This window comes from Leiobunum rupestre, chromosome 10 (assembly GCF_980474605.1).
Source record: "Leiobunum rupestre chromosome 10, qqLeiRupe1.1.hap1, whole genome shotgun sequence".
NCBI lineage: Eukaryota > Metazoa > Arthropoda > Arachnida > Opiliones > Sclerosomatidae > Leiobunum > Leiobunum rupestre.
Window position 1 is genome coordinate 42,424,607 of NC_143393.1, and position 13,360 is coordinate 42,437,966.

The window sequence follows — 13,360 nt, forward strand, 5'->3', positions numbered from 1 at the left end:
TTCAAGGACTGTTTTGCGTTAGGCTTTTGGCTCAAGCTCACCAATTTTCTTTTTCGTTCATCTTAATTTTTCTTTTAATCGTTTTGGGGTGTGCTTGTCATATAACATTTAATTGGTACCAATTAAAGATCCTTCCTTAAAATGTATTATATTATTTTTATAAATAATTAATGTTGTATAAATTTTGATATAAAATGAATTTCAGTTTAATATTACTCACGATGATTTTAATTTTAATAATAAGCAGATTTTAATAGTTTACCATAAGACATATGGATGGCGCCACGGGTTCCGTAAACGAGCTTTTTTTACTCTAACTGAAAAAGAGTGGAAATCGAAAGCCTTCATACTTAATTTATGCGCGAGGGAAAGAAAGAAAAGGGGGTCGGAAACCGGGAGTATTTTCCGCGCGTGGTACGAAAATGTTGTACTTGGCGCCATCTCTTGGATTATCTCTACTATATTTTTCCGGGTAATTCAAAAGGCGCTTTACTTATTGTAAAACAAACAATATTAAAAAGTGAACAAAGGCATAAAGGAAAAAAACTGATACTGGTACGTGTTTGTGAACATGGAAACTTTCAAATTTGATTTTACGATGTAAATATTTTTTCAGGAATTGGATTTAATAAATAAGGAGTTTCTTAGCCAAAACACTAAAAACATACATTTAAACTATGCAAATTTCAGAAATTAGGAAGTCAAGTCCATCCAGTACTTTTACCCATTATAGTTTATAAGAAAAAACAAAAACAGATACTTTTAAACCAAAGAGTATAATTGTTTGAACTATGAAATTATTGACAAGTTGACAACTCGTGATAGGCTGCTGCGTACTAAACCGAACATTTTGTAGAGAGATGGCGCCACAATCTCGCGCTAAAAATCCTCCCGGTTTCCGCAAAGAGTATAAAAACTACGTAACCTAGAGATGTAATGACGGTCGAAAGCAGTAAAGCAAGTTGTAGCAACCGGGGGGGAAGACACTCAGTGAATTTGCACTTCAAATTTCGGTACCGCAGCGCCACTACGGCAGTATTTAGTACAATAAATAATAAAACCGGAGAAAAATGGCAGTTACGGTGTTGCGGAGGTGCTAAATTTGGCATTTTGGATATTTAATTGTCTAATATCTGTCAATTCAAAAAAGTGACAGTAATTGGTTACTGTTTCGTGATTTTTTTAGTTAGAATTTGTGGATTCGTTGTTTCGGTGTTTATTTTCAAAAAGTGAAGAATAAGGCGTTTGTTCTCTAACGTTGCCAAGTCCTAAAGGTAACCAATTCCTTAAGGAATTTTCAAGAATGTTGAACTAAATCAAAATGATTGCCACTTAAAACTGCCGTAGTGGCGCTGCGGTACCGAAATTTGAAGTGCAAATTCACTGAGTGACTTCCCCCCCGGTTGCTACAACTTCCTTTACTGCTTTCGACCGTCATTATATCTCTAGGTTACGTAGTTTTTATACTCTTTGGTTTCCGTCCTCCTTTTCTGTCTTTCCCTAGCTCCCGCGGCATAGTTTTCGTTTTCTACTCTTTTTCCGTTACTCTACGCTCATTATTATCGTATTGACACATTTCTGTCCTTCTCTGTTATTAGTATGCTATCTTAATCATTTAAGCGCCCATTTTTCAATCAATCCCAGTTGATTGGCTTGCATTTTGGCCACTTCGTGAACGGAGAATGATTTTCGGCTGCAAATTTCTCGAAATTCGTTCAAGAGAGTCAGATATTCTTCGCGATGTAGTTGGAAGTGTCGGACATGAGGGGAATCGTCCCACATTTTCCAGTGAACTTCAACACCTCGTTCTCTCCGTTTCTTAATTAGGTGAAGCACGCTCGCGTAATCGACGACTTTATCCGCTTTGGAGAATAAGAACAGTTGCGGTCCGAGGTTGGGTTGGGTGGACAACATGGCGAAGTTGAACAGCCGGTAGTTTTCGGTGGTGGACGCGTCTCCCTTCAAGGCGTCGATTGTAATGTTGAGTAGGGCCACGGAATAGGCCACGCAGACACCCGAAACAGATACGATTCCTTTAATTAGCGAATTTCCAGGGGCCACCGCGAACATGGCCCTGTAGAACAGCGCGCATTTGAACCTGGCCAGGGTACTATCCAACACGGCACCCGTCACCCTGACGTTCTTGTGTCGTTCCTCTTCGAATCGTTTACAAAGTAAATAGTACATGAAGGTACCGCCGCTGAAAACGTGGAAGAAAACTGGCCGGTTTTGCAGATTTCTTTCGTAGAGGAGCTTTACCAATTGGTCCGCTTGGTAATCCCATTTGCGTCTTGGATTGAGTCCGTATACCATCGAGGCCGCCATGCTGCACGTGATGACGGCGTGACCATCTCGCTCGTATATCTCGCTGTACTTGGACAAGTTCTTCGTTACCGAATTGGTCCATCCTAGCAAGAATACCACTTGAGATTGGCCCCTACTCGAATCACGATGGGGTACGACAACCGACGTTTCAAAATTGGGTCTGGTTGATTTTAATTTGGCGATGATTTTAGTCCTAAACGTACATCTCAAGATGGACAGCGCGAAACGCGTTTTGCTATTAATTAAGGACATAACTCGATAATTCTGTTTAGTTAATTTTAAAGTATTCGTAGACTTTATTCGTTGGGAATTTTGGAAAGTTCTAAGACGCGCTTAACCACGATACCTCGAATTCCAAGATCTGCCATCAAAATGGTACAGTTCGTTGGCTTAGCGAAGTGCATGACTTAATGGAAGTAAAGATGGGTTTACGCTTGAAGTATTTTTGTCCCGTAATGGGCCTTTAAACTTCCTCTACATAGACTAAACACTATTTTCAGTTACTGTGGACAAACAATTATAGTTTCACTCTCTTTCTGTTGGCAAAATGACTACCAGGTTACATTGAGGGTGATAAATAAAAGTCTTCGAGCTTAGGAAATATAGCGCCATCTGGCTTAATATCCGTCATCTAAATATGTGAATTTTTCTATGTTTTTCGCTTGAGCTTTGAGCTGTTGTGCAGAAAGAATTTTGGACAGCTTTCATATATTCAATTTAAAACTCGGTCGGTAGGCGGCGATACTTATGACCAAAATTTAAACTACGCACGAAGTCTATAGTGAAGACGAGGTTTTGATCTTAAAGTGCAAAGTAAGTACCTTCAGAGGCAAAGTTAACTCTTAGAATAGTTCGAATTTTTCTTAAATAAACTTATTAAAATATAAGCAAACTATACAAAAATTATATTACAATGCAAGTATCATTATTTATAAAAAATAAAATTTACGAATAACGATGAGGAAAAACTAATAGCGCCTGCTTTAGCCGTGACCTATCTACGTTTCAATGGCGAGCCAAAGGGGGCGTTGCGATAGTTTTCGGTCGCGAATTACAAAGAGCCGACTAAAAACTACAATTAAAATTGAAACAGTAACGCCATCTGTCGGGGTCTTGTTAGAAATATATTTCTTGACACAATAATAATAATTTTTTCACACGGAACATAAGCGGACCCAAATATGGAAATGTCTTATAATCCTTGCGCTATTGAAAAGGTTACCATGGAAACGGAATCACGTGAACGCGAGGCACGAGCAAAAATATAAATTGTCAAATGCAAAAACGCGTGAGGAATTCTGCGCGTTTTCTAAATCTTGAACCGTTGAATTTGTTGCAAGTTACTGAACATACCCCAAGTTCTGTTTCTATTCTATGAAAGTGGATGACGCATTTTCCGTCACGGAGTTGGAAGTGTCTTAATGTACGTCATGTCCCGTGCTTTTATGGCATACTTATGAGCATATGTAACATAATTACTCATAAGTATGCCACTAGCTCTATTTCTTCCTACGTAATATTTGATGTAATATTTGACGTCATCGAATCTCAAATGCCGATAATGTCGTCGCCCAATTAGCTCTACGTCTGATAAACCGACGGCCATTATTTTAGTAAACAAACTGGTTTGAACAACCAAGGCTTAGGAGCTAAAATGTACAATAGAATGTCAAGTTTTGTCAATGTAATTAATTTGTAAATTAATGAAGTTATCGGAGACTCACGTTCTAAAATAAATTTGCATTGTCAAATAAAAGAAGCGGGTTTATTGGAAAAAGTAGTTGAAATTCAGGTTCAGCTTTTCTGGCGCATCTACAAGGTTGGAGTCTTTGCAGATTCTTTTGAGCCTAGGCCTAACTCTTTTAGGCTTGATATGGGTTTTAATAACGCTGGTGGAATATCCCACTTCGACGACTTGTTCCATTTTCGGAAAGCGATCACTTATTGGTCATTTTCCGCAACCTTTTCTTTTTCTAAATTACTCATAATTTAACTTCATCCACACAAACCGAGCGAGTTTTTTTTTTTTTTATTCGATTGTGACGTGTGGGACAATTCAGTCCTCTCGTCCATTTGATTAATCAGGGCGAGATATGTGTAACGGCCACGCCAACGGGGGGATACGTGGGGACAGGGGTGGGGACACCCGTGGCGGAAGTATTCCGACCACCCGTTGGGGGATTGGTGGTCGTCCTCACACGGCCATCCACAAACTCTGCCTCCCGGACGCCACTACTCCCGGCAACCGAGCGAGTTTATAAATTTCAGTAAAGCTGCATTGGGCTGACTAAAATTCCGACGCAAAAAATTCCTTCTCAATTTAGACGTTTTCCATTGGCTTAAATAAATATGTTAGTAGCCAATAGTGTGACTCCCATTAACCATGAACTAATAAAATATCGGACTACAATGTTTTTTTACCATATATTGTCGTTTTTGGACTCATACTGTTGCCTAGGTTCATCTCGATTCAGGTATTTATTGTATTGATCGATTATCTGCTAATTTTTTAATCTAATTTCCAATTAAAATTAAATTATTTTAAGTTCGATAATTTTTTCTAAACCAGAAAGTGTTTCAGATCATTTATCGAACAAAACTGAAGATTTTTTTATTTATTTTTTTATTGAATAAGATTTCGTGTTTAAAAGTGTTGTTTTTTTCATGGAGGAAGTTGGTGAAAGTCATATTTGAAGGAAATTATCCTACCGATTATTTACAGTCATTTAAAAATATTTCTTCAGAAAATCGTTAAGACACACAAGTAGCCAACACAAAGAAATTAATATCCTGTTAAAAAAAATGATGATCTACCACAATAGGAAAAAAGGCCAATTTGATATATTGCGAACTTTGGTTTAAAAACAATACAGATTCCACATTTTGTGCGGTATCAAATAAATTATTATTATTTTTGTTTAATAATACATTTTGTATTAAGAAATATTTTTTTTTTAAAATAGGTGCTTAGTAAAACAACTTCAAGGAAATCGCCAATATTAAAATATAATATTTCCGAGAGCCAGGACCCGCAAGTTACGGTTTATTTGGTTCTTGTTGAAGTAATGGAAACTTTTCACCTGTACGGTATGCAACAAGTGTTTCCTTTTAACCAGGTGGTTTTTATTTTTTCCCGTTTTTTTACAGGAAACAATTTCACTTAAAACGCCTCACTTCAACCAAGGATTCTATATATTTAGAAGGATAGGAAGTGACTATGTTCCCCTGTATAAACGGCCTGGCGGAGTTTTACAAAAGAGTGACGTCACTTTTACCGCTTTTACTCACCCCAAGCAGGGTTTGTGGAGAGATGGTTGATAGACTCCGATTTTTTCCCATAGTATAGCTTTGATGACGCCATTGGAAAATATAGATGGCGCTGTCATCACTATGTAACCCCTTTGAAATGTCGACCACTTCTCTGCAGCACATAGAAGTATAGCGGTGAAGCTCATTCGCTATCTTATTTCCAAAACCACGTATCTTTGCACAATTTTTTTTAAAGATACGTGGTTTTGGAAATAAAGTAGCGCACTGATGTTTTGTAGCTATAATTGCGAGTTTACAGATTAGATTTTTAAAGTTAAATTAGAATATTGATTTGAATTTATGGAAAAATGTTATGTAAGAAAACTTTAAAAAAAACTTATTTGAAATTTCCGATGTCATTTTACCACTATTTAAAGACAACTAAATTAAAAAACGAAAGCACAGCACCGATAAAAATCATTGTTCATAAAACTATATTTACCGCCCGCAAATTCGTAAAATTTATAAAAAGTATCGCCTACTGATAAAATGGAGTAGAGTCGAAGACGCAAAAATTTTTTCTTGGTATGATGAAAGCAGAGAGCTGATGACGAGCCCCTAAACATAGCGCTCGCTGCACCGTCTGGCGCAGACTAAGAATATTAAAGAGTACAAAAATCGGAGTCTATCAACCAACTCTCCACAAACCCTGCCCCAAGGCCAAATCGCTCAACGGCGAAATGGGCTTTGGCGCCTTCACGGTAGCGATATTTGATTTTGGAAGGAGCTACTGCGCAGTCGTGCGTTTTCGCGCCATCACTTCCTATCCTTCTAAAAATATAGAATCCTTGCTTCAACCATAGATACCTATATTGTTTCAAATGGGTGTGTCGGTTTGGCTATGACGTCGCTATTACGTCACTTGATACGCTTTATCGGTGATTGTTTCGAGTAACTGATACACTTATGTTTAATGTTTATTGACTTCTGGTACCGCTTAAAATTTACAAAAAAAAAATTAATAGTAAGAGCAGAAATTTGTAATATCTTTTACGGGTTACTTACTTAACATTAAAATGAACTATCTATAACTATAAGTCTTAAAGTTTGTCCTTTTATTTATTTATTTATTTGTATGTCCTGTTCCTAAAAACTCGAGAACGGTTAGCTCTAGAGCTTTGAAATTTTAACTCAATGTTCAGGGCCTGTTTTCTAACTAAACGCGCCTAATTCCAAATACCTGACATGGTTATTAATCTAATTCAATTTTATTTTTATTTTACTCAACTTAGGAATTTTGCCTCTTTGCTTCCCTTATCTATTTTTCCGGCTGGTTTCGGCTTTCAATTTTTTTTCTCGACTTCCACTCCTTTGCCCCCCTTATCTCCCTTCTTGGGTTCCTTGCGCCCGTCCCGACCTTGAAACTTTTTGAACGGGTTAGTGTTAAATTCGTGGAAGGGGAGTTAGTGTGAAAGAAAGGGACTTCGTGGAAGGGGAGGTTTAGTTGGGATTTTTAAGTTGTTCGGGGCTTTTTGCTACGCGTGTTACGTTTTTGCTCCCGTTTTTGCTACGCATGTTGCGTTTTTGCTCCCGTTTTTGCTACGCGTGTTGCGTTTTTGCTCCCATTTTTGCTACGCGTGTTGCGTTTGTGCTCCCATTTTTGCTACGCATGTTGCGTTTTTGCTCCCATTTTTGCTACGCGTGTTGCGTTTGTGCCCCCGTTTTTGCTACGCGTGTTGCGTTTGTGCTCCCGTTTTTGATACGCATGTTGCGTTTTTGCTCCCGTTTTTGCTACGCATGTTGCGTTTTTGCTCCCGTTTTTGCTACGCGTGTTGCGTTTGTGCTCCCGTTTGTGCTCCCGTTTTTGCTACGCGTGTTGCGTTTGTGCTCCCGTTTTTGCTACGCGTGTTGCGTTTTTGCTCCCGTTTTTGCTACGCATGTTGCGTTTTTGCTCCCGTTTTTACTACGCGTGTTGCGTTTGTGCTCCCGTTTTTGCTAGGCGTGTTGCGTTTGTGCTCCCGTTTTTGCTACGCGTGTTGCGTTTGTGCTCCCGTTTTTGCTACGCGTGTTGCGTTTTTGCTCCCGTTTTTGCTACGCATGTTGCGTTTTTGCTCCCGTTTTTGCTACGCGTGTTGCGTTTTTGCTACAGTTTTTGCTACGCGTGTTGCGTTTTTGCTACAGCGTTTACCTTTCTTACGTACTAATTCATTAAAACTAAGACCCCGGGCGAAGCCGGGTATTAAAGCTAGTTTTTAATAGATATTAATTAATAGATATCATTAAAGATGTAAAATGTTAAAATACAGTGGTTAGTGATATTTACCTATTGATACAGCATATTTTTCCTGTGATATATTTTTACGAGGCAATATATGAAAATCATGCACTATTTTTGGAAAAATCAAAGGTAACCTGAGAAGGTTCATATTTCAAACGAATAACTTTAGCAAGATAGCTAGATTAATACCACTCTCGTAATAAATATATATACATCTGGTTTATGCAATGACTATTAGGGACCAGATAAGGTTTACAGAAGTTGAATCTTCATTAGTTTTTTTCCGTAAGTTATCATTTAAGCCTCCATTTGTCAATCAATCCCAGTTGATTGGCTTTCAATTTGACCACTTCTTCGTGAACGGAGAATGATTTTCTGCTACAAATTCGTCGAAATTCGTTCAAGAGAGTCAGATATTCTTCGCGATGTAGTTGGAAGTGTCGGACATGAGGGGAATCGTCCCACATGTTCCAATGAACTTCAACACCTCGTTCTCTCCGTTTCTTAATTAAGTACAAGACGCTTTGATAGTCGATGACCTGGTCCTCCTTGGAGAATAAAAATAGTTGGGGACCTAGGTTGGGTTGAGTAGACAACGTGGCGAAGCTGAACAATCTATTGTCCTCCGTGGTAATAGCTTCTCCTTTCAACGCGTCTATGACGATGTTGGATAAGAAGACGGTGTAAGCCGCGAAGATGCCTGATAAGGATATCAAGCTTTTCGTAAAGGCGTTTCCCGGAGCCACCGTGACCATGGCCCTGTAGATGAGACTAGGTTTGACCCTGGATATAGCACTGTCCAGCACCGTGCCCGTCATCCTAACGTTCTTGTGTCGTTCTTCTTCGAGGCGTTTGCACAACACGTAATACATAAAAGCCCCGCCGCTGAATAGATGGAAGAAAATTGGACGATTTTGCAAGTTACTTTCGTAGAGTAATTGAAGCAAATGGTCCGCTTCTTGATCCCACTTGGGTCGGGGCCGCAAACCGTAGACCATGGGCGCCGAAGGACTGCACGTGATCACCGCGTGACCTTCTTTCTCGTAAATTTCGCGATACTTGGACATATTCTTGTTTCCCGAATTGGTCCATCCAAGGAGGAACACCACTTGAGGGTTTTCCGGACTGGCTGCGGGTACGACCATCGAAGTTTCGAAGTTAGGCCGTTTCGTTTTGAATCTCTTTGTCGTTTTAGCCTCGAAATGTAATATGTAGCGAGACCAGGGAAATCGCGTCCTCCTACCGAGAAGAAACATCGTCGACTGTATGGACAAAGATGTTTTTAGGGTGTCACTTTTATTTTATTTTTCAATTCTTTCCTAATTCTTACTTCAACTGCGAGGAAATTTTTGGTACGCTATAACCTTGAGATTCTAAGCATAATCTTGTAGACGTTTTAACGGGAAACGACCGAACGTATTAAACAATGAGTTGAGACTGATTTTCATTTAGGGTTAAGTCAGCGAACGTCGACGAAAAACAATGCTTGCTTTACACTACCGTACGAAATAATGCATATCAATTTACACGTGTAAAAACATTTGTACATACAATTTATCGGTTAGGCCTAAATACCTGGTTTTCAGTTTTTCACTAAGGAAAAAAACCACGAAAGTGAGCTTCGTCGCCAAAATTCCCCGCTAAGCCTAAGGCCTGGTTTTCACTAAGACAAAAAGCCGCGACAGCGAGCTTCGACGCAAAAATTCCCCGTTAGGCCTAAAGGCCGGCTTTTCACTAGGCAACAACACGGCGACGGTGAGGTTCCACGTAAAACTTCGCTAGCGCGCGTCATGTTTATTTTTAACACGCGTAAAAACCTTTTGGCGTCCCAAAGTTGGGTGACGGGTCATTGCGCGCGCTAGTGGAAACCAAGGCTTCGGCTAAAACAATATTTTTGCGTCGTGCCGTTTTTGTCCTAGTGAAAACCAGGGTTTGTATTAAAGCGCTAGTCACGGCATTTGACTACTAAATTAAATGCTCTGACTACTAAAATTAATCGAAATCTGGGGGCTCAGTAGTCAATTTGACTAGTGAAAAATTTACCTAAATATTAATAAATAATGGCAAATCATAAATTCATCATTCATCAATCCCATTTTATATTTAAAAAATCACACGATGTATCTCAAGTGATAATAAACTCCTACTTTAATAGTTCTTTCTATAAAATCGGGGGGCAAGGAAATGGGGTGAGGGAAAGCATGTTCCCGACGCGTCATGAACGACGTCATCAGCCGCGTTTGCCAGAAAATTTTTAAAGCTCGACGAAATTTTACGAAATTCTTAAAAAACTTTTTAAGCGGCTTAGCTGGATTTTTAGATTTTTTCCCTGTTATAGTAGACTAGACGAGAAGTTATTTATTTATTTATTAATTAAACAAAACAAACTGCTCAAAAAACCACAACTTGGGCTACTTTTGAGCATCAAAGTATAGATATTTTTATACAATATCAAATAGTATACAAAGTAATGAATTACACAAAACAGACTAAAAAATATGTTGTATGATATTTTTATGGAAATAAACAAGTGAAATCTTTTAGATTAACTTTTTGAATATTGTGTTAAGTGGCAAAATTCAATATTTTTATATACAAATTAGGTTCTTCATAAATTTTCGTGCTATAAAGGTGTGTAAAATTGAATTTATTCCAAACTTAGCAAAATGTTGGCTGTCCTTCTTGATTTTATACCCCCCCCCCTTTTTACCCCCTCTAGTCAGTGACTATTAAAATAAATTAAGGTAGGAGGCTCATTAGTCATGCTGACTACTAAAAAAAATATCCTTATGTTCAACCCTGGTGAAAACTAGTCTTAATGGTACGTAACGGTGTTTGTTTCAATACTTCCAAAGTAAGTAATTTTCACAATCTTTTCCCTATTGCCAGTGACAAACAATGAATTTTGGGGGATAGCGTAATTTGAAATAAATTATTTCACGAGACACAGTTTTCATTCTTGGCCAAAATTCCCGTTAAACATTCTTATGCGGAAATAAATCGTATTTATGTACATGTACGTTTCATGAAAACAAACATATATGGCCAAAGGAAATTTAATTAACACAAGAAAACGTAGATTTTATCATTTTCCAAAAGGAAAAGGTATTCCCATTCTAAGAAAACCTTCGCATGTTCAAGGCACTTTTCCAAGCAGCAAAAGTACATAATACATCTCTCCCTAAAGTTTCTAAAACTATTACAGAGCGAAAATGAAGCTTATAAATAAGTAACTATCAGTGTAATCTTTACGTGTAATACCCACAGTTACCATAAGTAACATAATAACAATAAGTATGACAATTAACGAGATTTACAAACAATTTGATTTTCATAGCTATTGCGTAATCAGGGAGTACAGAACGGGAGTCGTTTTGCTAGATATTTTAGGGTTCTCAACCAAGAAGCCAGAGAATCGAGATGGGGGGAAAGGTTGGCAAAATACGGGACAAGATACGGCTTTTTGCGCCATCTACCTAATTTATTTTGGCTTTGTTGTAAATATTTAAATTATCTTACGACTGGCAATATTCCAAGTTTCTTGAGTAAAGCGTATCATTTTTAGGATACAATACAACTTAAATCAATGTAAATATAATTTTGTATCATATTTCAAACCTTAAGCCTTTGGCTAATATATTTCCCATTTTTGCCTTTAACATGGCTTTTTTAAACACATTCTCTAAAATATAAAAATAAATAAAATGATATAAAATAATTATAAGATCTGTTAAAATAATTACAATTTTTTTTCTTTTGACTTTTGAAAGTCGATTTATGTAACAATGGTCCATGCTTATTTTCACCACGTGAGTGTAAAATTTGAATTTCTCAACAAAATCCGCATGGCCGCTGATAATAGATGGCGTTAAATAGTCGAGGTGTCCCGTATTTTGCAGAGGCGCCTGCTGAAGTGTAGCTTATTTCAGCAGAACCAAAAAAAAACCCTCTTTTCATCTCCCGTTCTGTACTCCCTGGCGTAATCAAGATGTTTTCTCTGTGCTTAGCCCTCTAGTGTTTAAAATACGCGAGACTTCCGCTAAGCCGAAACCATTGAGTTGGGAATATTAATCTAGAGGTCCAATCAAAACGTCGGATTTCAGTATTTCGCGAAACAAGTTTTCAAAAAATAAGAATACTGCAGTCTGCTCACAAATAACGAGAAAACTTTATCATTCTACCCGTGGCGCCGTCTATCTCTCAATGGTTCGTACAAATAAGACGCGTTTTCCGGCAATTGATTTTTTTTCAAAAATAATGGATGGCGCCACGGGTCATATGATAACGTTTTCTCTTCATTTTAAAGGAGACGGTAATTTTCAAAAACTTGTTTCGCGGGGAGCAGATTTGATTGGATCTCTAGATTAATATTCCCAACTCAATGACTGAAACGGCTATTTGAGCGGAGTTCTATTGGAAGTGGTTGATAAGAAGTCCCCAACATTATTTTATACAAATATATTCTAACATTTCTTACCTAGATCTACGATTTTATTAAAATTATTCCGACTTCACAATTATTATACAAATAATCAGCTAAGCTAATACCCAAGGTACCACCATAGGCCTAAGTCAACCGGTGACTTATAATGCCTTTAAACAGGTAGCCGGGTTCATGCCACGCGAACCAACAGCTCCCTACACTTACTATTACCGTTAACCACAGCAAGTTTTTATTAAGGGTTAGGCAAAAATATTCGTTTTTAGTCAGGTTGTCGGTTGGGTTAGAATTCCAACTAGTCCCGAAACCCGACGGCAAGCCTTAGTAGTCGATTCCAAAATAAAGATCTATTTAATAAAAAAACGTGAATTCTTCTACTTACAAAGGAGACATCCCGAAGTGTAACCCACCGATTTTGTTCAAACTCGGGGGATTGGTAGACCTTCATGTAACTTGAAAAATCCTAAAGGGAATTTATTCAATGGGCAACCGTTTTGCCATGGCAACGAAAAATGTTTTTGACAACAACAAATGGAAATTTTCCCATTGAAAATAACATGGGATTCTGATCGATTCCTAGGACCCTCCCCCCCCCCCCCCTGTGAAAAATTTTAACAAATTTCAAAATTTCGAAAATGCCCAAAATAGAAAAAATAGATAAAAATTGACCAAAAAACATCAAAATTGACCAACTTTTGATCGAATATGAGTTTGAAAACTATTTTATGATCTTACTAACAAATTATTTCTTACACTTGTTAGATCTGCGTCGAGGGGCTAACCACTTCCCGTAATCGGTGTACACCCTAAATGTAATGATTACGTAATCTTCTGTAATCACTCGTACTCATCTGTAATCACTCGTACTCATCTGTAATCACTCGTAATCATTATGAAATCACGCGTACTCATCGTAATCATGTGTACTCATCGTAATCATGTGTACTCATCGTAATCATGTGTACTCATCTGTACTCATTGCGTAATCATGTGTACTCATCTGTACTCATCGTAATCATGTGTACTCATCTGTACTCATTGCGTAATCATGTGTACTCATTAAGGAT

At 37.9% G+C, this 13,360-nt stretch overlaps 3 protein-coding genes across 3 annotated transcripts in view; all 3 read right to left on the minus strand.

Annotated features, from left to right (window-relative positions):
• Window positions 1–13,360, minus strand: part of LOC149925927 (uncharacterized) — a 350,903-nt gene that overhangs the window by 136,786 nt on the left and 200,757 nt on the right. The gene's annotated exons all lie outside the window — the stretch shown is intronic.
• Window positions 1,612–2,577, minus strand: LOC149925937 (transmembrane protein 53-A-like). The gene has a single exon (XM_090161827.1). It carries the CDS (start codon window positions 2,575–2,577, stop codon window positions 1,612–1,614), a length of 966 nt encoding a protein of 321 aa, XP_090017953.1.
• Window positions 8,052–9,300, minus strand: LOC149925938 (transmembrane protein 53-like). Its single transcript, XM_090161222.1, has 2 exons — window positions 9,183–9,300; window positions 8,052–9,114 (listed from the first exon to the last, which is right to left on the minus strand). The coding sequence occupies exon 2, from the start codon at window positions 9,106–9,108 to the stop codon at window positions 8,146–8,148; it is 963 nt and encodes a 320-aa protein (XP_090017348.1). The 5' UTR covers window positions 9,109–9,114; window positions 9,183–9,300; the 3' UTR covers window positions 8,052–8,145.

What these genes read in the sequence shown, in the direction of transcription:
- LOC149925938 (XM_090161222.1), bottom strand. Translation starts at nt 9,108, where the DNA reads ATGTTTCTTCTCGGTAGGAGGACGCGATTTCCCTGGTCTCGCTACATA.
- LOC149925937 (XM_090161827.1), bottom strand. Translation starts at nt 2,577, where the DNA reads ATGTCCTTAATTAATAGCAAAACGCGTTTCGCGCTGTCCATCTTGAGA.